Source organism: Platalea leucorodia, assembly GCF_965183815.1.
Source record: "Platalea leucorodia genome assembly, chromosome: 9".
NCBI lineage: Eukaryota > Metazoa > Chordata > Aves > Pelecaniformes > Threskiornithidae > Platalea > Platalea leucorodia.
In genome coordinates this window covers 35,784,167-35,809,728 of record NC_138831.1, presented here as the reverse complement: position 1 = coordinate 35,809,728, position 25,562 = coordinate 35,784,167, and the positions used below count along the sequence as shown (strand labels likewise).

Genomic DNA, 25,562 nt, shown 5'->3' with positions numbered 1-25,562 from the left:
TTCTTCAAAGGTTGACTGAATGAAGTCCAAGAACTGTAAGTCAAAGGATGCTTTTTTGGTTTCAAGTTAGTAGTTGAAGTTAAAAGATGTGATGCTTATGGTGCCTATACTTAAAATTGTTATACCATAGTAATCCAGAAAGCTCACCATAAAAATTCCCTAATACTTGTGCAATAAAAATATTATTTGGGGGGTTTTTTAAAAGGCCATCTGATTTGTCATCACCAAAGGAGGAGGATCAGTATTTCTTCAGGTGTCCAAAGTGCCTGCCCAGGGAAAAGAACATACTTATTTTTGAAATGTTCCGCTTTCTATAGATCTGAGTTTCTGTCACTCAAAACAGGACAAGAAATCTTGAAAGAAATGGAAAAATGAAACCTATTTCCCAGAAGGCGTCATACTAACCATTGCAGCTCATGCACGTTTGATATATTTATGGCTTATATATATATTGTAGTAGTTCCTCCTTTGGCAGCCCAAATTTTTAAGGAATTTAATTCAGTTTCTTCTGGGACTGAAAGTTATTCTCCTCATGAATCAGTCTGTTCCAGGAAAGGATCATAATGGCCTTTTGCTATTGCTTGGAAAGGAGGTGACCGGAGCTCCACAGTCCTGACTAACTTGGAAAGTCAGGGATCAGCTGTGCTGTGAGCTGCATCCCCAGGGCCTGCCCCAGAGGCGCCACCAGCCCAGAAGCAGTAAGCACCAAAGCACTGCTGCGCCTGGCTCTATGGCATTCTAGCACACTTCTCCAGCTGCATATTGGGTTCATTCCTTGTGATACAAGGTCAACTCTTTAAAAGTCAGACTTTCAGGAAGTTTCCTTCTCTGCACCCACTAGTCTCAATGCACCCAATTTGTCTGGGCAAAATCCAAAACCAATTGCCTTAACAGAAGAGCACCACTCCTATTCATAAGCACCAGTGAAACTAAGCAGCCTTATAGGGAAGCACTTACTTTCAGAAATGATGGTATATATGAACATTTTACACTTGAATTTTCCTTATTTGGTACATTAGGAAACTGCCAACATTATACAATGTCAGCTATTATCACGTCCGTAGTAACTGGGCCATGTAATTCACTACTAGTAGCTATTGCTATGAAGCCAAGTGTTTAACATAAAATTGCTTACACGGCTTTGACTTAGCAAATCACATGCACTAAATGAATGAGGAAATATTGTCTAAATCCTTGTGTTCAAGTTATTATGTGAATTCTTTGTCATATTCTGTTGTATTCATTTTGATATGCACTTAATTTACCGCCAAGTAATTTTTTCTTCTAAGTAATGGGATCATCTTCTCCCAAAAGCAATTCCTTTTGCTTTCTTTTTTGTTTTGTTTTGTTTTATAAAATGAAATCATTGCTATGTAATCCAGACTAATATCTCCCCTGACAATGTAGCAGCAAAATATAGGGATACATGGCTCAAAATGTAAGCAAATACAAGCTAATACTGTGTGTCCAAACCTGCCTTCCTCAGGCTGTCAAAATTCCTAATGAAGACTGGCTATATGTGATATACTCCATATCAGTACTAATGGCTCTCTAAGGACTACAGCTGTAGTCATCTGCCAGTGATACAGCCTAGATAGCCTCTGCTATGAAATCGAAAATGTGATACACATATCCTGTAATTCCAAGTAAGAACATAATTTCATTATGTATTTTGTTTCTCTCAAAGAGAACAAGTATTACAATGCATGAAACAAAGCCTTGAAAAAGGGGAAAAGGATATCAAAGACCTATACCTAAATAAAAAAGAATCTGGAAACTACACCAGTTCATTGAGTTTGACCAACTCTGCCTAAGCCTAAATGGAAAAATAAAACTATATGTAAGCATATATGTTTATATATGACCGTAGACCTCCTGTTAAAGAGTGATTCTTCTGCAAATTACCCTATTGCCAAACCCCCACTGATTTTGAAATTGATTATTTTCAGAGGAAAGGAATAGGAAGTCAATTAAAACCAGGAATATCCAGTTCCTTCAGGGCTGGGGTTATGCTAGCCCAAATATTTAAGAACTGTTCTTAAAGTTGCAGTATTTCTTTAAACGTTCAGGATTTTTGCTACTGTGAAATTTTCTAAGATTAATTCATAACAAAAAGTATCATCACCTCTCTGGGATCCCTAGGGACACTTCTGAAAGCTTTTATGCAGACTTTTCTTTTTTCACTGAAAAGAATTATGTAAAAATTCTGCACCCATCTCAAAATGTACATTGATATATGATCTATAAAAACATAATGGCATCCTGATTTCTTGATTTGAATTTCTTATTTCTGCAGCAAAAAGGAGTGGGAAAATGTGACATTAAATGTTCTGCTCAATACTCAGCCTTAAAGTCTGAGTAAATGACTCATTTGAATTTTCATGTTAGCTTATCTCTTGACAAATACCATACGGAATGGACAGGCAAAAATAGAGGTAGCATTTTGAGGAATTTGTTTGCTGCCATTTGGAGACTGTCATTTCAGAGCAAATGGAATTCAGTTTTATCTCTTTTGCATTAACAAAAACTGATGTATTTAAAGTGTAATAACTTTTGTAGAATTTCACGTGGTAATTTCACTAATCTGGAACAAACAGACTGGAAGACACAATTTTTTAAGAATCAATATGGCATGTGGTTGTCAGAAACACAATAACTTCTTTTTCTAAAAAATTAAGAGGATTAAAATGGTCCTGTAGTTCTATAAAGAAAAAAAAAGTCCCAAATTTTTAGTTACAAATTGCATTTTAAATATGTTTCAGATATAAGATTCCTGGTACTGAGCAAAGGTGCATCTTTATTAGACCTTCTGTATCAAAGTGAAATTACTGTAATTATAATGAATTATGCCAGTAACACAAAAAACCCACAACATATTTAGCATTCTTATTCTGCTTTTCACGATGAGACTTCCCAGAGTTCATTAGAAGAAACATGTATATGTAAATTCAGTGGTATTTTAGAAATAGTACATTGGAGTAAGATGGTTTAATCAGATAGAGTGCAGAATTTGACCTAACAAATATACAGTGTAAAGCATTTTTCCAATGCTTTGCCAAAACTTTGAAAAAGTTTTGTTCAGTGCAATGTTTTTCAATCTTCTGACTTCCACTTCCCTTTTTTGTTTTCTAGAGGAGGTTAAAGTCCATGAATAGCAAATTCAGACCTACCATGAACAGGCTTGCTATTCTCAGTCACCTTTTATAACATTTTAGGAAATTGCCCTAAGCCACTGGTGTAGGTTTGAAGGCATTGTGTTAGTGTACTGCAACAAAACAAACATTTCTAGTTACATCTAGATTTTAGAGAGTGATCTTCTACAATAAGCCTTATAGCTGAAAAACACTATTCTTGCCATTTTTAAGGAGGACGGGGACTGAATTCTTCAATGTGTCCAAGAAGCAAAAATATCAATTACAAAAGAGAGAAAGAGGAAACCAAGAACAATTTGTCAGCACTGATTAAAAAAAAAAAAAAAAAAAAAAAAAAAAAAAGAAATTCTAATGGTTTATCCAACCTGTTTCTTGCAAAACAACAGGGGAACTAGTATTGTCAGTTAATCATTGCTTCCGTGTAGGTGATTCCTAGAGGGTCTGATCCACCATGCTAGACACTACACGAACATGTTGTGAAAATGCTCCTTTTGTCCAAAAATGTTTTTAGTTAATAGCAAGATATAAGGCAAGCTTCTAAACTGTATCTTTAAAGGGGCACCATGAAAGGCCAGCTCAGGATGTGTAAGACTTTTAGTGATCTTTTCAGCTGATTTGGATACAGGTTCTGGCACAAAACTGCCAACCCTGCAGGCCTCAGTCCAAGCTGGCTTCCTGGATTAAACAATGAGTAATAACATTGCCAAAAATTTCACACCACTAAATAAATGTGACTGAACTCTGCATATTTCCCTCCAGTCCCCAAAGCTTCTTACCTGCGGCTAGCATTTGCAGTGGAACATGCCATGAGCGTACAGGAGTACTCTGTGAATGCTTGGTTCTGCAGCCCTTTTATGCTGCTCATTGCTTTTATCCTGAGACGTAAGAAGGTGAGATGTAGGCAGGGTCCCACACACTCAGTGGCAAGGTTGTCTCTCTTCAGACATCTGACCTGTTTGGAGAACATCTCCCTGGAGCCAGGTGGTGTGGTTAGACTGCAAAGGCACACCTGAACTGGCACAGCTAATACTGTAGGGTCCTCCAGTGCCACAGCCACAGCCATAGCCCTGACCAGGGCTACACAGCCCAGGCGACTGCAGATAGACAGCCGATTGTGGCAATTTACCTTAATGCTAGATGAGGTGCATCTATGTAACTCCCTTTTTCTGCATAGACCATCACTCATTAAAGTGTTCCCCTCAAATGAACAAAGGAAATTAAATCTCTGTTGATTGGAAATAATAAAATAAACATATTTTCCATATCCACTGTGGTTAGAAGAGAATGATATGTCTATCATAATTAATTGGTACTACCACGGCCAAACTTCCCAGATACCTTAGTTTGAAAAGGCAGACACTTTTTACGTGTCTTTGAATATGTACCAAATATAGATCTCTCTCCCAAAGTACATGTAAGTGATAGTAGCAGGATCATTCTCTTTACATGTGTTTTGCATGCCATTGCATACCTACAGTTTCAGGGTACAGAACATAGTTGAGGTGCTTACCTGAGGCTGATCCAGAACTTGCATTTTTAAATGTGTGTTCCTGCACTGCGAGATTAACTAGCTGTCAGGCATGAACTGCAGAGCAGACTGGACCATCTGTGAGGGAATGTGAGAAGAAAAGTTTATATCCAATAATCTGAATTCTTTCTCTGCAGGAAATTTTGGTACAAGATGCCAAATGGAATTTGGAAATTAAAAAAAAAAAAAATTTTTAAAGTTATATTTAGAACACAGAAAAGAAAGGAATACATAGCAGGGCACTGAGCCCTGCTTGAACTAAGCTAACAATATCTCCAGGGGAAAGGCTAGCTGCCTGGTTCTGTGCTCTTCCGAAGGGTGGCAGGAGGGCAGTGCAGGCCAGCGATGGCTGCCCTAGGTTTCATGTCACAGCACAGAGTGAAGAAACACACAGACATGGAGGTACAGGTCCACAGTGCTGCAGCAAGTATGGACTTAGAAAGGTTTGCATCCCGTGGATGAGGCCTTTGCAATGGGGCTCTTCTTCTCCATAGTAAATGTATTTCAGACTGCTTACCTATTCTCTGACCACCATAAACCTGTTAGTCAGCTTGAAAGTTCACAAGATTGACACCTGTGCTTTGCCCCCCAAGTTATTCAACAAATAACATGTCACCTTTTGAAGTTTTGGGAAAGATAACTATCAGGCTCCCCAGTCAGAAGCCCTAGTAAAAGGAGCACAGACTGAAACTGCTATCAAAGCCAGGGCAGAGGCATGAACTCAAGTCAATGCAGGGATCAGAGCAGAAGCAGGGAGCCTGTGTGCAAAGAAACCTGAGTTTGTTGTTGGCTGCAACAGCAAAAAGCCTGAAGTTATCTACTGCAGCAGGTAATGGGGACACAACCCTCCTCGGCGGCTGTCATTGTTTTGCTGTGAATGGAGCCACAGCACACCTCACCCTTTGCTGACAACAACCAATATTTACTCAAAACCCACAGAAAGTTGATCAGCCCACGAGACTGTAAAAGAAAAGTCAACAACTTTTTGGAGCTATTATTTTCATTAGAAAGAAAACATCTGCCCCGCTGAATGTGCAGGATCCCAATAGATGTAGGTAGGTGGTGAGAGGAAGCAGTGCCCCACTGCAAAGGAGCAAAGCTGAGCTACAGCCAAATGGCACACGGAATGCCTGTTTGCCTCCCTGCATTTACAGCCTGCCTTGGTAATGTCTGTGGTCTAAAAACAATAAATTCAAAGTTAAAGTTTTTGATGTGGGAACATATAACTGTGCGTGGGAAAATGTATTAACATTTATGTTCGTTTAACAGGCATTCATTTCAAAGTGAGTTCTGAGATATAAAAATAGCAGAAATATGCAAGGGAAAAAACATGTTCAACATTTTTCTTAAGCTTTGCTCCCATCTGTTAGATTGAAGTATTCAATTAGATACAAAACTATTACTTTGACTTATATAGCACCTTTCCTCCAGAAAATACAATATCATTTACAGAGGGTTCATAAAGCCTCACCACACTCCAGAAAAATAAGTACTATTAAACTCCCTTTAGCAAATGGGGCACCTGAGCCAGCAGAAAGTTGAGTGAATTACCACTGAGCTAATGGGAAACTAAGGACATAGAAAGAAACCAGATCCAAACACCTGGTTCTTAGTGTCATATTTTAAACACTAGATACAATGTTACTGCTTATGTTTTTAAGCTGAATGTTGTGGAATTGTTTAAAGACATTTCTTAACAGACAAAAAAATTGTTCAAAGAAAACAGCTTGAGAAAGCAAAAGGCTACTTTTCCTTGCTTTTTCATTTTCCAATCTGTAAGCAATATTAATGGTGGCATTAAATACACCTGCTTTGGGGGTAATTTTTACCAGCTTTGCCTGATGCTGCACGGGATGCCATACATTATCTTTCTAAAGTGAATTCTTTTTAACAGTAAACAATACTACAGTCAGCAGGAGACATACATAGATTGCTTGAAAACCTCATAGTCAGGTGAGTGAACCATGGCTCACCAGTATCAGGGAGGAAGTAAAGAACAAGGGAGAGAATTGCCAATAGATAAAGACACAGGAAGAAAGACAGAATTAATTCTCAGCAGCACAGAGTATTGGAAACAGAACAAAAGCAAAGACAAAACAGCTAGAAACTACAGTACTTACTGTCATGCTATTAGATTTGGTCATTAATTTTTTTTTTTTTTTTTTTTAAATGCATAACAACAGTCCTTGATGATCTGCTGTAGCTGGACTGAATTTTTAAACCATGTTTCTGGAGAACAGGTCAGATTCCTCTTTCCTGTCACTATTTACAAGAAAGGTAACAATAGCAAAAACTTACTGCACCTTGTATCAATGGCTTTGCACCAGTGCAGAATCATCCCATACTAGGAACGTATGTCCGTCGCTAGTCACAACAGCTTTATGACAACATTGTGCAAAGTGACGTGACAGAGGGAGATGAAGGTAATCATCTCAGTATTAGATTAAAATCTGGGACAACCTCTGCTGTCAGCATCACGAATACAAATCCATCTGCTATGGTGAAACAACTCTGAATTACACTAGTGTACCTGACAGCAGAATCTGTATCTCAAAAATAGACCTTTACGAGGAAATCCCAAAGGAGCAGTTTTTAAGTAGATACCTACTCCTAAGGAAGAGATTTAATTGAATTTCTTAGAAATCACTCTATGATTAAAGTATTTGGATGAATCAAGTCTCTGAAGACCAAAAAAGGACTGAAAACTGTCTCTAACCTTATCCTTTTTCCAGCGTCAGCCACGGTGATACAGCTATGGTCATACCCAGGGACATGTTCTTAGTGTTCAGAAAAGAAACACCTAAATGACACTCTAGTAGAAAAACAAAAACTCCAAAATCAAAATGAAATGGTAGTTTTCCAATTAAATCATGTCCTAGAGCTTTTAAGTAACTCTCAGCCTTCAAGAATAGAAAATAAATTGTATTCATGCACTTTAACACTTGGAAGAATGGAGGGTCAATGAACTGCAGCTTACATTAGGGATACATTTTGTGACTACATCCTGGTCTGTCTCTGAAAGATGGTTGAATTGTTCAGGATGAAAGGAACCATTATGACATCTTAGTCTGACTTCTCATATAGAGTCTCAGCACTTGAGCCAAAGCAGAGGTACTTGGGGGTAGTAAGGTATTCCCCCAGCGGACGACAGAACCCTGGTATTCCCCTCACTGTAAAAATGTGCAGTTGCAGCATCAGAAGTCTACTTCTTAGCTTGGTACTTGTAATTCTTGATCAGGGCTTTAAAATTCTTTTCAATAACTACGCAGGACAAAATTTTAAGTATCTCTCTTACTTTAAAGAAAGTTTCTGAGCTCTCAAGTCACTTTTACAGGATACTGTACCCCTGTCTTTTAATATTGTACTAGATATTGTTCTGTCTCAGAAGGCATTATGGACTTCTGCAAACAGAATTTCCTTTCCTGGTGAAACTCATGCTGAAGTATAGAAGAAAACAGAAAGAAAATAAAAATTTAAGTAATCCCCAGATCTCAGGTCTTTAATGTCATATATCCAACACCTGTATGTATGTGAGTGAGAAATGAAGGCTGACATTCAACCCTGAATAAATATGCATGAAAGAAACTTGAGAAGTTGGGTTTCACAGCAAATTGTGTATGTGTTTGCAATGCATGTTATGGGCAGAGCCACTGTTATGCTTGCTTCCTTCTCCTCTTTTATCTCCCAATCAAGTTACTGAAAGATGAGCTTTACCACCATTTTATTTGAATGGGGCTGTGGCAACTCTCTTGGTTATTGACCTTGTTACTCCCACAGTGCTCATCCAGTCACTCAGCACAGCTTGCCTTTTGCTCAGCTTCCTCTTCAAAGTAAAGGCACCTCTCAAGCACTTTGTTGAACCAGACCTACTTAAAAGCCACAAGCACAAAACGGTCATTTGGCAAAGTATATTATTGTTACACAACTGACATCATCAGACTTTCTCAATTAGCACTTATGTATGTAGCATATGCTCAAGGGCTTGTTTGCAGTGCACTTGGCTGCAATAACTGTGACTCCCAGATGGAGAACTAGCTTTGTCTTACCCATGTTGCCCCCCATAAAATGTCTCCACATACAAATGAAGGAACACAGTTAGAAAAAAAGAAAGCGGAGCCAGAGAAAACACCCTAGTGGCGTTTCTTTTTAATTGCATGCCTGCTCTTTTGGTCTATTCCACAATGCTAAAAATGAATACCACAGATGGATTGAATACTGAAATTTTGCCCACTGAATACTGAAATTTTACTAATCTGTTATAACAGGAAACATCTAAATTTAGTGTTTAATAGCTCTTCCCATTTCTCATTTAAGTTGTGGAACATCAGTATTTACAGGACACTACCAAGAAATTGTTTGAGTTCATGGTCACAGTCACTTCAAGTCTAATCCTGATTTGTTGCTGTGAATCATTTCAACAACTATGGACTCTGGAATGTCAATGTACTTAATCAATTATCCTATGGTTAATCCAGAAGTCAAAGATTTGCAGTTCCAGCACTAAAAGAGAAATAAGTATTTCAATTCTTTCTAGTAGGCTACATTCATTTCTATTTATGTGAACAAAGTCAACGATTCTTTTACCATTCTGTAGCACCACAGCTGAACTTCCCCGTTGCTTAAATTATCTCCCGAGCAAGCTAATTTCCTACATACAATTGTCACTGAAATAAGCAATGGATCATTCAGCACTGAATTTTAGGTAGTACAACATACAGGGGGAAATCTTCAAAGAGGAACAGCTGTCTCTAGGAAACTTTTTTCTCAAATGAACTCAGTAAAATATCTACCATACCTCTTCAAATAACCCCTTCCTACCTTCTTCTGCCCTGCCAAGAAGAACAACGAGGCATGCATTTTCTGCATGTAGTCCTTTCTTTTGTTAGATGAAATCTGTTTCCAATAAAGAATAAAGAAAACTGTTGTGGGACTGAAGGGAACAACAGCATCCCCCCACCCAGCAGCCAGGAGGGAGAGAATGGGAAGGCAACCTGACTGCACAGATTAGCTAGGAACTAGCTAGAAGCATCTTCCATTGTCTGAAGGGTTCTGCCAAAGTCTTTGTCTAAGGACTTCTCTGCCTTTTTAGCTGTTTTCTTGTGAATTGAACTGGGATTATCCTCACAGGGCATATGCGGGGAAATACTCCCAGGCCATCCTCCTCCAGCTTAATCTGTGACATTTTACTCACTACTGTATATTGAGCATATGTATTACTCAGCCAGACATGCAAAAATGTAGTTAACCATTCCTACCTAGAGGAACATTTGGTCTTTTTTAAGATATCAACTTGTATTTTAAGTGGCTGGGGTGTATATAGTTTTCAATTTCAAAGAAGTTTGGTGCTCATGAAGGAGTCTGAGATTCTTCAGTGTCAGAGAGTGACAAATGATCCATGGCTTACACCTGGCAAAAGCTTTTCCTACACATTCTCTCAGGGGCCTAAAACATAATCTGCAGATAATACACTGCTTATTACAAGCTACAATCTGACAGTCGTGTTATTTAATGGTGTCGATCTGCAGAACACTTTCGGTTGCTTGGGATAAAAGGTAATTCCATGCTGGTTTTATAGCCCTACCTTTAGAAATAAACCAGAAAGTTTTAGATATGTTCATCCTAGCATAGGAAATAAGAATAAGCTTGCGCATTTTCCAGACAAGCTTGCAACCAGCATAACCCTGACAAAATCCAATCCCAAGGACCACATCTCCCATCACCACAGCAGTAAGCAGACTGAGAAGCCACACTGAACTTTCAAATGCCCTTGTTACACCTGCGGAATTGCCAAGGAATAAAAGCATGCAGCTGATTACAAAATCTGATGATATAAATCCCATTAAAAAGATCACATTGCTTGTCCCAAATCAATTAAGATTGGTAAAACTGATTCAAACCTATATGCCAAACAGAACATGAACCTAAGTTGAAATGTTAAGGTTCAAAAAGGTTAAATACTTGCAATATTGTTTTACTGCTCCTTTCTTCTGCCTAGCTCCAGACATTTTTGGAAGGCAAAGCTCCTGAAAATATTTTCAGGCAATTTTTCAGACCGAATTTTCAGAAAGTTTGGAGAAGATTTTAAATGTATGTTTATCCTAACTGATGTTCAAAGTATTTAAGGCTTCTTCGTCCCTCAAGTAAGACAGTTTGATATCCTATAATCTTCTCTAATCTTGTAGAAGTGTAGGAACAGCCACAATACATCAGATCTAAGGGTCTACCTAATCCAGCATCTAAGTTCTGCTAAGACTAGCAAGAGCTGTTTCAGGCCCTGGAACAAGCAAAACATTTGGGGTCGATAATTAACCACCTCAAACAGTCTGCTTCCCTCACCACACTTCCTCATCCTCCCATTCTTTACACTCACTAATAAAGACTACAACATTGCAATGCAGAAAGCCAAAACATGCTAGCTCCCGAGTCAGAGCAAGGAGACACTAGCATGTGGGTAGGTGAAAAAGGACCAAAGGATGTTGCAAGAAAAGGTCCCCCCTTCCCCTATCCTTTTTTTTTTCTTTTAACCTAGACCTTCAGTATTGCCCCTGAAAGTGCCTCCTGGCTCTGGTGGCCAGAACCACTTGTTTCCGACAGAGGTGTTGAAAATCATGCAGTCAGTGGGTACAGAAGAAATGATTGCCTGGAAATATTCTTTACTATTGAATAGTCTGGCTATGCTGTGAAGACTTTTATCTATTCAGATAACAGGTTTGTGTTTCTCATTGTTTTTACTTATTGTCAAAGACATTTTTGTTTTATTGTTCAGATCTATTTGTTTGTGTCTACTCTGTGTATTTTAATGTTGTTCTTCTTCTTTCAGCTTTCTTGTCTGTTTGTTATTCCCTTTTTATAAAGACTCAATTTCAGTGACAGCAACTCCACAGAGATCCTCGTTTTGCTCTTGTGAGCCTGTTAACTCCTAAGAGTCATCATCAATCAGCACTTGAATGTTTAATGTCTTTCAAGTTCCTTTATTTTGGCATGGTTCTCTGCCTTTTGTTTTAAGTGCTTTCAAGTGTATCCTCTTCAAATATGTTGCCTACAATAAGCCCTAGTTGTCTTGTTCTTGCTGTCTTCTTTATTCATAAGAACCATCAATCAATTTCAGAAACAAATCTGCTTTCTATTTGCTGTTAAAAAGTCTCCCTCCTGAGTACAGTACCTAGAAAGGGAAGGGAGAGAGCATTGTTGGTTTTACCATGTATTCATCTCTTCCAGATGTGCTTCTGTTTGATGTGAGGGAGGTGAACAAGCAAGGCAGCTTCAAAAGGCATTGCACTTGTGTTGTTTTTGCTTAAAACCATAAAGCTCAGTCCCTGGGGTGGGGGTGGAAAGGAGGTTGGGTTGGGTCTCAGTCTTCCAATGAGGTTTGTTGCACGTGTTTAGCTGTTTCTTACACAGCCCCATAAAGGTGAATGTCCTCAGCGGGCATGCTGGTGTTTCCAAAAGCACATCTATTCTTTACAGTATTGACACTGCCGTACTGATTCATGGAAGCTTTCCTACATGTTACAGATCACAGCTCCATGAAAAATCTGCTTTAACAATGATAAACTCAATGCAAAATTTTACAGGCCATACAATCACCCCGAAATAGGCCACAGACAACAGTGAAAATCCAAAATAAGACAGAATGCAGGTGGAAAAAAGGTCTGCAGCTGTGTTACCCTTCCCAGTAGTGTACAACCATGCAGAAATTTAGCCCAATCTACTGAAGAATAGAACTAATTGTAATGAAAGTCAGGGAGCAGGCCAGCTCCTTACCTATTTTAAAGGCAGGAGTAATATGCAAGCACACAATATTCTACACACAATGCAAGAGCATGGGCAGCCCAGATTTACTGGGATTTGTTCTCCCCTTTTATTTGGTTCATCTAATCTGTGCTTTTCTGATTTGTTAGGCTTTCAGAGACATACCCCAAGTGAACACAGTGTACCCATGAGGAAGACAGACAGACACATAAGCCAAGAAATAGCATTCCTCTAAGGCAACTAAACAAGTAATGCATTGTTGTTACAAAAAGCACTAGGCTAACACTGAAGGAAACAAGCTAAAAAATGCCTTTTTTTAAAAGTTGGAAGTAGGAGCAGATGACCCACTTACTGTACAATTATATTTATGCTTGGAAATTGTATTTGGATTCTCTTCTTTGTTTACAGCTGTTTATAACACAAACTATTCAGTGGAGTGTATTTTAAAAATTATTAAAAGGCACACATATACAGAATGTGTTAAACTTGCAAGAAAACTTAAAATTGGAAGAATGCAATTCCTAGTCCCAGCTGTGCATTCAAGGAAAGTCAGACAATATTCTGGGTGATGAGTCCTGGAAGAAGACTATCTTATCAGGGGCTACAGAGTATAAAATGCATCTTGCAGAAGAAACTCGTATTTCACAAGTCTATGCTTATGCAAATGAGTGGTTTTATTTCATATCAGAAAACAAAGTTTGCTGATCAATTATTTAATTGTGAATTTAATACTGAAAAGTCTGATGGCTCAATAGCTATTGCTGTAAAGGAAGTTTCAGACTCATGTGCAGCTGCTGTATGTTTGACATAGGCCATGAATCCAAACACAAAAGTCCATCTAAAAATGTCTCTTCAGAGTTATTTGATATTAAAAAATCCTAGGAAAAATGAAACAGGCAGAATAAATTCTGGATTAAAAAACTGCATTAAAAATTCAACCACATAAAAATTTTCTTGCTCTATAACCTCAGATGTATTAGCATAACCATCACATGAATCTTTTTTCAGATGCCAGTGGGTAATTATAGGAACACAGGGTGGATCCTCAGCTGGTGAAAATCATTATAGCTGCACAGAAGCCAATTTATGCCAGCTGAAGTTCTGGCCCATAAAATCTCTTCTAAACCTGAAAGAACATCTTGTACTACAGTGTTATTGGTCTTCAGGTGATTGAAAACCATCTTGATGAACAGTGTGGTCTCAGGAAAAAAACAAGACTGTATGCCTGACAAATTTCTGCTCTGTGTTCCTTTATTTAACTTGATTAGAATGATATATTTAAGCAAAAGCTTGCATGGTACAGTGCACCATTAGTCACATGCTGCTTCTCAATAGTGAAACCATCAATTTTATTATAGATGTGAATATGTGCAAGAGGTCTAACTATAATTGGAACATTAGCCAAGAAGCAGATGGGGATTCTGATTAAGAGTATACCTCCTGGGTATATGTTGTACAAGCAGCATCTCTAGCAGAAGAGAGAAGGTTATCAAGCCCTCTTACTGTATATGCAAACTAGATATAAACACAGCAATATAAGCTAGAAATTTGTTTTTGGATGCTGTGTGTTTAAGAAAAGGTTTTATTTCATGTAAAGTAGCAAAGCACTAGCCTCCATGCAATACAAAATATGTGTTCTATCTGTTCCACAGAAAAGCAGTTTGGATTATCTATTTTTAAATTTAGTATTAAAAAAAAATCCAGATCACTATAGTAAGTATGAGTGATTTCAATGTGGAAAATGAAGTGATGTGCAAATGCTGGGTGTTATGGAAAAGAAAGATCAGGTCTACTCGCTTGGTAGAAGAATAACTACTTGTTTATAATGGATCCTTTAAATTTTATCGTTCATATATTTAAACCTTAAATTTAAGAACTTAATTTTAAACATTTTTTTAAGAATCAAGGTTTTTGCAAATACCAAACTATCCACTTGCCTTATCCAGGGTATGAGTAACAAACATACTCAACTCTAAAGAATAAACCTTCTACTCACTCTTGAAAGTCACATCAGGACATAATGTAGCCTGCATATTTGAGGTGTCATTTTCCTACATCAATCTCTCAGCTTTCTTTATAGTCCCTGAGATTTCTGTTCACTGATTTTCTAGTACCTGTGTTGCATTCAGCTGTTGGAAATTTTGTCATTGCCAGTGGTACAGAACTGTAGCAGAGCAGTTTTACAGTTCATATTGCCCTGGCAGACCAGCAGACAACTATTAGTGTCTCAGAAGTATCCAGTTTAATTCAGACAGAATTCTCTATGATTGACCAGTGGACTAATATGAAGACCCAGAGCATCCTCTTTTTTTCAGAGGATCCTCTTTATTCTGCAATGATTTTCACCCAGAATATTGCAGCTCCCACTCACTGCACATCATACAGATTCAAATGTGGCTGAAAAAAAGCCATTTCAGGACGTGATGCAACATGTGGCAAGTATCTCTGAGTAGCTATTGCACAGTTCCTTCTGACAAATACCTGTCTCCATTTTTTCTATTCTCATAATGTACCAAAGTCTCTTACTTGTTATACTTTTTATATGAGGAACCAATTCCTAGAACAATTGGGTTACATATTCGTAGAATACTATATATGTTACACAAACATAACAATTAACTGAACTGAGAGAGAGCAGCTCAAGCAAAGTAGTTAACTTCACCAAGTGAGCAGATAAACTTGTTGAAGATGGCAAAGGTTATGATTTCAATATTTGGATTCACAGGAAAATTATTTATCAGGAGTCTTCTATCTCTAACATTCATTACATTGCAGGAGAGCCATTCTTTTCTTTATGAGTAGATAATAAAGGTAATTGGAATTACTCATGTAAGTCAAATGGAGAAGAGACCTAGGGAAAAAAAAAAAAACCAAACAAAACAAACCACACTCTGAAAACACATTGTGTGACAATGCTATAGAGGCCATTGGGAGCAGCTCCTTCCTCCAGAACACAATCGCATCTGCCCTCTGTGGACTAATGTGCCATAGCATGCAATTTCGTGCTACATAAACTCATCTTGAATACGCACTGTGTAATCTCTCGTTCAAATGCTGTACAATTATTCCCACAACACTGCTTAGCTCTCTCACCATTATTGCTGATATTCTGTCAACACTGAAAAGACAAATTAATACTAGCAATGACTGACACAGGATTGCCAAATGAAGTGATGCAGATAGCAGGGAGGAAGGCAGGTTCCTCCTCCTTTTGCAACTCCTTCTTTTCTCAGTTTTCCTCTTACTACTTTAAGCAATCCTTCATAAGATGCTCATAATGCCATTCTGGTTCCCTACATGGGTTCTCTAGTGAGAAGTAAACCCACTGATCCCTATAGTCTTTATTTCCAGGCAATCTCCTCACAAAGATCCAACAGCCTGTTCTGTACCTGACAGATCTACCACCCTGTTCCAGAAAAATTCCTCTCTGCAGAAAATAGAGCTTATAATCTTTCTGCCGTAAATGCTCTCTACTTTCTTGAATACTGTGGCTAGTATCACCATTCAACCTGTCAGTCAGTTCTGTAATCTTCACATCATCTTCAGCTTACGTTTTTCTAAGTTCACTGCAAGGCTGTGCTAAATCACACCAGTAATTTCCACTAGTGTTAACTTTGCTAAAATACAGCATTTCCTGTCCACCATCACAGCTTAAATTCTTGTCCAAATTCTATCTCCTGTCTCAATTACTGCAAATCCTTTTCTTGCTCACATCCATTGAAAATACTGCTGTGAAGAATATTTATCAGCCAGTCATTTTGATCATATCACCTCAGATTCTGTACTCCCTCTTTATTAATATACTTCTCACACACCACACACACACACACACTGATCAATCAGTTTCTTCACCATGAGCATGAGGCACTGGAACAGGTTGCCCAGGGAAGCTGTGGATGCCCCATCCCTGGAAGTGTTCAAGGCCAGGCTGGGTGGGGCTTTGAGCAACCTGGTCTAGTGGAAGGTGTCCCTGCCCATTGCAAAGGGGTTGGAACTAGATAATCTGTAAGGTCCCTTCCAACCCAAACCATTCCATGATTCTATGATCAGTCTCGACAACTCTTTAGATGTTGGTGTGCCAAGATTAGTGCCAACTGTGGTGACTGGTATGACCTTAGAGATTGCTTATAGAGTTTTCTAGCTGTCTGCTGTATCCTAGACTCAAAGCTCTTTGGAGTGAGCAGGGAAAGGAAGTAATCTGTATTTTTCTCCTTTATTCATGCAACATCCAGCACCATGGGCGACTCTCCATGAAGCATGCTCTTGTATGCCAAAACAATGCATCAAACATGACAGCAGTTTCCCTGCTGAGAATACTTTTTGTTGTTGTCTAACATACCAGTTCTGCTATGGCATATGGGTCCTATGAGACTTACTCTTTTAGAGAGAAAAATCTTTTAGAGAGAAATTTTTAGAGAGAAAAATCTTTTAGCTGGGACACTTTAAAATAGTTCTTAATTATAAAAACAACAGAACAATGAAAAATTCCTCAGGCTGGCATGGTATGGCTATCATTTCACACATGCTAGATTTACTAATTATGATAAGAGGCTTCATAAAAAATCTGGGAGTCACTGAATACTCAAAATATACTTTTTCAAGTTTACAAGCTCTGTTTCAGTCATTTAGTCTGACACAGATAGTTTTAAGAGTTCTTAAAATATTGTCTCTATTTGCTATTATTAACAGCAAATCCTTAACAAACTAAGTTTAGCAAAGAATTTACACTATCACCCCCTCTCGAGCACCTGAGGGCTTCTTAATCATTCAGAATCTGGAAGAAAGTTTACTGTGCCAGAGGCCTCTTTCTAAGGAAAATTCCACAATGCTGTCAAAGCATGCAAGCAAGGTATAGTATAGACCTACCTATCTAATTATATACTAGCTCAGGTATGCAGGTAGTGATGGAAGTTGGCAACATTAACCCACATAATCTGGCAATCCAACAATTAGTGGGAATGCGGGTCGGTTTGCAGCCCATGCTAAGGCCTGTGCTGCCATGGCTACATCATAATTGGCACTTAGTTCCTTTAAAATGAGCTAGAGTATGTCTCGAGAACACTGACTGATGTGGGAAAACTGTGATGCTCCAGACTGATGCTAACAAGGCCCAGAGGACAGTAGTTGGTCCTGCTGATGTGTGAGATCCTACTTAGTGCTAATACTTGCTGCCCATCCAAGCGTATTTTTTGCCCTGTCACACTTTGCAGTACACACCTATTCATTGTGGCATTTACACGCACTGCTCTAATTAAGATTCTGCTTTGATTTCCAATACAAAACATACCATATTAGTAGTAACTTTTTCTCTGAAATGACTCCTACATTTACTACATACACTTCCTTATAATTATTTTACTGGAAGTGGAGAGAGACGTTGGTTAATTGTGCTTCGTTAGTAAATTTCTTTTCCGATAAAAATTGTTCACTTAGTTTGAAAGGAAACATTTTGTGATTATCCCAAATCTTGTACCAATTTTATAACTGAAATAAGAGAAGGGGTTATTATATGTAGAATTTTGATGTTTCCCTTACCGGGAATTGTCTATGTTAATGAAATATTTAGATTAACCTTCAGCTCTTACAATTATTTTGCAATGTGTTCAGACTGAGCTGTTGACCAACCAAATTTGAGCTGGTCACCCAAGGCCTTTAGCAGTATTTCAGAGAATAAACACCCTCAAGTCTGCCGTGTTCAGAGCTGAGCACTGTTGAGCAAGGTAGGAGGATCCAGTTCCAAATTATTTCTGCCACAACTGGCATGAAATAAAAAGAAGAGGTTGGAAACAGGCAAATTCCATTTTCACTTCCATAAAAGGAAAGACTGGAGCAGTGGACAGGAGAATTCAAGGTTAATGATTAATGGGCAAAGAGTCTCTTGCAAAGCATTGATAATTCTCTCCTTTTCCCATCTCTTGGCAGAATTTAGCCGTGCATTCCCCAACTCTCATTCAGAGAAAGAAGAAATGAAAAGTTTGCAACTTCTCTCATTTTTGTTGCTTTCCTGTATCATCACATCAGCAAATACATATGGAGGAAAGAAAAAAGGTAATATCCTATCAAACATAAATAGTGATCGTTAACTTTTTTTAAAATGTTTACATTATAAAAATTAAGTAGTATTGACTGTCTGGTCATCAACATGTCAGGGTTTGGGGTTTTTTTTGTGTTATGTTCCCTTAAAATATGGCATTTATAACTGTCTGTGTTTATTGGAAAATGTAGTTGTTTGTAATTACAACAAACACTTCTCAGTGGAAATCTATACATTCTGAGACTATAGACTTAAGGTAATCTGACCTTTAACAAAACTTCTGCTGAAGCTAATTTAAAAATGTATTAGTTTGAAAATATACACTGAACTGATATCAGTTATAATCTTCTTGGGCTAGAAGTATTCTATAAAATAGATTCAGTCTCCTACTATGAATAAAAATTTCTAGCTATCTGACAGTATTTAAGCTTTCATTTTGAGTTGCCTAATGTAGGCTGCCTTTCACTTCAAGTGTGATGAATGTCTTTGAGCAAAAGAGATACCTCTGCAGTATGTTTTGTAGAGAAGTACTGTGGAGGATCTTTATAATTTACATGATGGTACAACCATTTTCTATGCATTTGTGACACTGCACATTATGTCAGTATCTGTGTGACTGTTGAGTATGACAGTGCATCACACAACTGCATTTCTTAAAACCTCTCTAATGTGATTGACAAAGACAATTCCATGTTTGCCTTCATCGCTGAGCCATACATACCCAGCATTAGTTTTCCTTCTTATCTAACTGCATTTCTAATACTCTAAGTCTGGAGGGGATAAATGTAGCTTTCTCCTTAGCTGAAAATAAAGCAAGATATGCACATTCACAGAAGCATGGCCTCTTCCAGTAGCAGTGTTTTGCATTTATGTTAATTTGTATTAACAGTTTTAGAAACCATTTGCTATAAAAATGCTTTATATATAATAGGCACAGTGATTTCAATCTACAGGAGGCAGGACCACCTTTCTTTGATTCTGTACATTAAACTTCCTCTTAGGTTTCATTTTGAACAATATAAAATCCTTTAATTAAAACACGATGAGAACAGTAAATTTCAATTAATTCCATAACTTGGCTTGGTTTACCAGGCAGCAAGGCCTGTACATCCTTAACAGTTGCTGAACCTTAGCAAGCTATTTAGAAACCTTGATCAAATTCTGTATTTTTGAGAGAACCAAAAATCAGAGCACTAATTTTAGTTTGAGGCTTCTCACATCATCTTTGCCCAGATCTATCCAGACTCCACTGTGTGTTTAAAGTTTAGTTCACCTTAGATACAATGCCAAGGCAGAGAGAGGAAGTCACTGCATCCTCATTCTTTTACAGTCATGGGTCTTGCCTTATGCCAGCTCACATTTTCCTACCCCCACTATCTGTAGCACCATTTATAGCAAGGTCAGTCACTGCACTCTCTCCAACCCCCTTTCCCCTCATGACCTAGTACGCCTATGTCAGCGGACTTCACTTGTTTGCTCGTTGCTTCTGCAGATTAAAACCTTGCTTGTGGGCCACAAAAGACAGGTCACATGTCATATTAGCACTAGCAGATATGCTTAGTTCTTAGTATGTTGAAGCGAGAAACTTATTTAAGCAGCAGAGCAGGTACATTTCTAAAAATGCAAAAAAATCTACTGTGTTTTCTTCTAGAGGCTATCCACAGCCTAACTAGATCTACTGCAGGGAGTAATTACAAGGTTAAAGGCCCTGGTATTCCATTACATTGAACTCAGACCCTCATCTCCTGTCAGTTTTAAATCAGTGCGACTGTAATTCCAACTATCCGCTTACATTAATGTATATTTCTGCACCTTTCACTCCCTTGTTCTCCTTCCCCAATCCAACCTCAACCATGCCAGCTCTGTCCAGAAAATAATGCAATTCCCTGTTCTCAAAACTTTGCCTTATTTCTGTTACCATTTGATTTGTCAGTTCAGCTCAGCTAGTTCTGTCTTTCCCCAAATCAGCTCCCGTGTGTCAGCTACACCTAGTAACCTCAAGGAGTCTTTTTCTTCATTTCACTTCTCAGTGAGACAAATCCGTTTGCCACAATGGCATATGCAAATGGAAATAAAGCATTAATCCTCACTAAGGAAGGGCAGTGAAGTTTTTAGCCCTACATGAGAGGCCTTTTAACGCTGTCAAGTGGAGGCAGCATTCAGTGAGCATAGCATATATTTTACCTGAATATCCTTCTACCTTGGAGTCTGCTTGTTCTTGCTTTAGCAGGAACTGCACCAATGAACAGTATAACTATAAGGAGCTACAAAGTCTTCTCAAAGCTGAGTGTCTGGCATGTAATTTTAGAACAAGCAATTGCCTATAAGGGAACCATCCTCTAAAAGAGCAATATCACTGTGTAAAAATCCTTCTCATTTATTTGTACCCAGCAAATAAATGACTCTCTGCTTCAATTTTCTCTGTATCATTCTATCCACCTACACAGTAAAAGAAATTACATTACAAAAAAGGATTTATTGGAATTAGACTGCAGCAGGTAAATCACTGTAGATAGGTGTATGTAAATCCTTTTGTTTGAGTTATGTACATAAATACCTATTATAGGTTCTTATTTTATACTTAATTATGCAGAGTAAGATGGACTGCATTACCAAGCAAACACAACATCACATTTAAAACACACAGAGAGGTTATTCTTAAAAAGCCACAGAGTTTCTGAAATGCCATGGTTTTCTTGTGCATTTATATAGCAGGAAATAAATCACAAAAACAAACATCTAAAAATAACATCCCTGAAGTTGAGCCAAGATGATTCTTTCTAAAAGCATGCGAAAAATATTTCAACATAAGCTCTTACTTATTTTGATTCTTCTGGAAACGTAAAACTAGGTGGGAATAAATTCCATTATTCCACTTCATTGTGTAGAGCAGAATTATTCAGTAGTTGACATGAAAATGCATGCTGTTGAGCTAGCACTTTTTACTTGACAGTCTCACAGCTGGCAGTTGAGCTGGACATTTTTTGCCCAATAAAGAAGGTAACATCTTAGTTGTCATCCAATTCTGCTATGTTTTACATTACAGTGCTAACACCTTAAGATTAGAACATAGACCATGGGAATGGATTATCCAGAAATTTGAATAACAGTTGTTTTCTTTATTCCCCAATCATATTATGGAGACATAAAAGATGTGTTGGGTATATCAAATCCTCCAAAGCCTAGAGAAAATTCCTCAATAAAATGCAGTATACATGGAGTATATCATATCAGATCTGAAAAACTACCAAAACAATCATTTCTACCTGAAGCTGAAAAACTACTAAAAATGCAAGAAACATAGAAGATTCAAAAGCCATTTAAACTGCAGAGATAGAGAACTAAAGTCTGCTAAGATGATGAGATTATTGACATTGAAGGTGAATATTACTTTCGCTATCTAACATTTGTTTAAAGTCTACAATAAATACTAAAAAATGCAGAGAAGACTTTCCTTTTAATTCCTTGAAGCATATTCAGTGTAATAATAATCTGTGCCTTAACTTTCCATTAATTCTGTGTGATTTGGATTTGTACTAAATGACAGAAGAACACAGACTAAAGCCAACAAGCTCACAGGATACTAGTAATCCAGTCTTACTTCTAGTTTGAGAGAAAATTATAGTTTTCCAGCACAGACAGAAAGCTAAGACAGCAAACTCAGTTCCTTTCATGGGACAGGATGGCACAGTAATCTGTTCCTCTGATTGAAACTCCTTGGCTAAAATGTGCAACGACAAGTTCAAACTCAACTGGAACACACTCAGCCTTCCACTTTCCTCAGGTAGACAAATTAAGTATCTCATAAATTATGCACTACTTACAAACCATGATTTGATGGGTGGCTGAGTTGCAGATGAGCAGCAGAACTAAGTGTGGTTTCCAATCACTTAGATCCTACATATCCTAAACTCCTCATGTCCTAAACTCCAGCTGTGCTTCCATGACATTCCTGTCCCAAGGTTTTCAGTTCCTTCTCCCCATCTCTACAGCATGTCTATATTCCTGAATTACCCCATGACTTAGTGCCCCCATGGTACCCATAGATGTCCCAGCACACTCTAGCTTGCTCGTGTACCTTACAGACCCCTTGCTAGGACCTGCCACAGTCTGAGATCCACTCCATGGTCTCTCCCCCCAGCCCTGCACTACTGTCACCTCCTCGTGTCTGCTACCTAGCCTTTTTTTCCCCTTGCTTTGCACACATGCTGTGACTGTTTCAGGGCTATGCTTGTGTCCATTGACCAGCTAGTGCAGACAGGCTCATGGATCAGGTAGTGACTGGCCCAGGGCTGCTCACTGCACCAAGGTGAAAGCTGCTGCTCTCCTGTGTTTGATATTGGTGCTCAAACATCAAATTCTGGGGATAAAATGGTTTGAGTTAATTGCATCCACAATGCCTGCATGAGTTGAACTCAAGCACAAGCCACTCCTCTCTGAGTTTCCCTGTCTGATGAGCAGTTGGGTGTCTCCAAATGACAGCCAGAGTGCAAGGTAACAGCTAAGCTTTATGGATAAGCACAGTGCTAGAATTAAAGGTTTACTTGAACCCTATGTAAATGCAATAGAAAATGCGTTGCCTCAAGGGTCTCTCTTGTCTATCCAGCTGTTGATTTTCAGAAAACATGTAGGAATTTAATATTTGATATCTCTTTCTCTCTATAAAGTTGGATTTAAATTGGCTCCAAAAAATCACTGAAAAGAATTATTATCTTTCTCTCCCCATTCTTCATATGCACAAATACACCATGATTACAGCCTATGCAAACAAGACTAAAAAACATTAATATTTCTAATTTACTTCAACGGAGTTTGTGCATCACCATTGACCTTGAAATTCAGGTCACTTCTAGTTAGATCTTTTAAACAGGGATTCAGAAGCTAAATTTTATGACATACTGAAATATTGGTCCAAGAAGTCCTGGAAGTTGAAAGTTCAGATGTTAGGGTACTAACCAGTTACACTAATGATCTATGTTATGCTATTATTAGGAAAAGTTCTACAAATGTATTTGCTGGCACTTTCTGAGTGGCTGTGTTTCAGAAATACTGTATGTGTACACAGCATTTGCGATGCTCTCAGGAATCTTAGAATTCTACCAAAATTTCTAAAACAGTTATTCTTCCTTCCGGCACCTGGAAAAATCTACAAATATAATTTCAGACAGAAATTTCCACCACAGAGTCCAAAATGTAACTGTAGTCTAACTAACTGAAGACCCTTTGCTTTTTCCCATGAAGAGACAATAGTGGGAACTTGATCGACAAAGGAACTACCCAGGCATGAAAAAAGTTTCAATATTTCTACTAATGCAAGTGACTGAACATCTTAATGAAGAGGTTAAATTCACCAGAGGATTGTAATTCACTTAGGCATTACATTCTTCAGACTACTACTGTATAGTGGTTGAACTCATATGACATTTGAGAAACTTCAACATACAGAATATTTCTTGATAACATAGCAGTGTAATTTAATTGGTTAACTAATTTTCTTCCTTTTTCTCTCAAACTAGAGGTGGTTATAGTTGTTTTTCTAATATATATATATATATGTATAGTTTTAATAGAAAATAACTATCAATAAAAACATTCCTTATTAAAGAGAACATTTTTGTTTTCTGCTTATTTTGTGGTTCAGTCTAGGTTTATATTGTACATTTCATTTTGGAAAACATAGTTATGCCCAAGCCATGTGGAGCTTCAGGGTTAGTAATAGGGTTGCATCAACAGCAGTGCAGTATTGATGATGTAGCTCGTAACACCATATGGTCCCCTAGGGTGGCCTTAGCACAGTGACCTTTTTTCCTATATGTTAGCTAGAGCTAAGAGACTGTTTGCTGAAGCTAAGTCGGACTCCTTATACAGTGGAATAGCTTGGCAGCAGGTGGATGGCCCAGCAGCCACTTCCAAGCAGCATGATTAAGATTTCCTGGCAACGTAAGCAATAACTGGCAAAAGAGACAGAAGGGGCCATGCCAAGACTGGGTGATAAAGTTCACTGCTTTGGCAATAGGCCAAATGTGAATTACAATACTTGCAAAAAAATATTTTAATATCTATGGTCCAAGTAAAACAATTACAGCTTTCACACTTTGTAGCCTTTCTTCTAGAAAAATGCACTGGTTTTAAGTTATATTATTATGACACCTTTCTTGCTTGTTCCTTTTAATTTTTAAAAAAATGTTACAATTGCTAATATTCCCAGGAAGCGTTAACTGCACAGGATTGTACACCCTTACACATACCCATTATGATCAGCCAATGAAAGCTTTTGCTGGTGCTGAAATGCTTCTAATACAACATGGTTTCTTCATGGTTGTGGAAATGAGAGTTGTTGCCTAAAAATGCTCATAGACATTCTCCTGCCCTCTCTGATTTGCGTGCCCAGTCCAGTAAAATCCATTTGAATCTTTTACCAACAATACTGTTTATATTTGGGCTCCTACTTGGCCTCTAGACTTCATGGTGTTGCTCCAAGTGCAACAAATATTATCAGGTAAATAAAAGAAAGGAAATGACAAAAAAGAAATCTAGAAATATTGAATATATGTGGAGAAGGTGTTTAAACACACATTGCTCTCTGAAATAAAACCAGCATGTTGCATCTGAAAGATCATTTTTTATTAGAGAAACCCTCAAAATTTCTGCTATTTTGAAGTATTTGATCCAAATACCATTTTCTAATATTGCGTATTTCTTTACTCAGTAAGTGAAAATGATGGAGACTTACAGAGGAAGGTGCTGAACCATGGGGAAAATGATGACAGAGGAGGTCCAAGGACAAAAAGAAAAACATACACATATGCTTGATCTTGCTTTGCCTCTGGAGTTGACAAACTCCCATAAAATTCTGCTACACTGGCATGTTTTCCCATATCTTAATGCTAACTTTGTAAACAAATACATAGAAACACTGCTGAGATTACATTTTTCATTTTAAAATCTTGTGTATACTAAATCACTTGTGGCTCTACTTTACGCATGGCAGTCTGAAAATAATCTGTAATATCTGACTGAAGGATTTTATTCGGTCTTTCAAGCACCACTCTTCTCCCTTTCAGCAACAATGGGGATAAGGGATATTGAAGGACAT

The 25,562-nt window shown here is 38.0% G+C and overlaps 1 protein-coding gene across 1 annotated transcript in view; it reads left to right on the top strand.

Moving 5' to 3' along the window:
- The window catches only part of LIPC (lipase C, hepatic type), a gene marked incomplete at both ends in the record, with an annotated part of 86,992 nt that overhangs the window by 4,986 nt on the left and 56,444 nt on the right, over positions 1-25,562 (top strand). Inside the window, 1 exon segment of the mRNA XM_082322817.1 lies at positions 18,355-18,480. Within this exon segment, the coding sequence (XP_082178943.1) occupies positions 18,355-18,480 (126 nt within the window).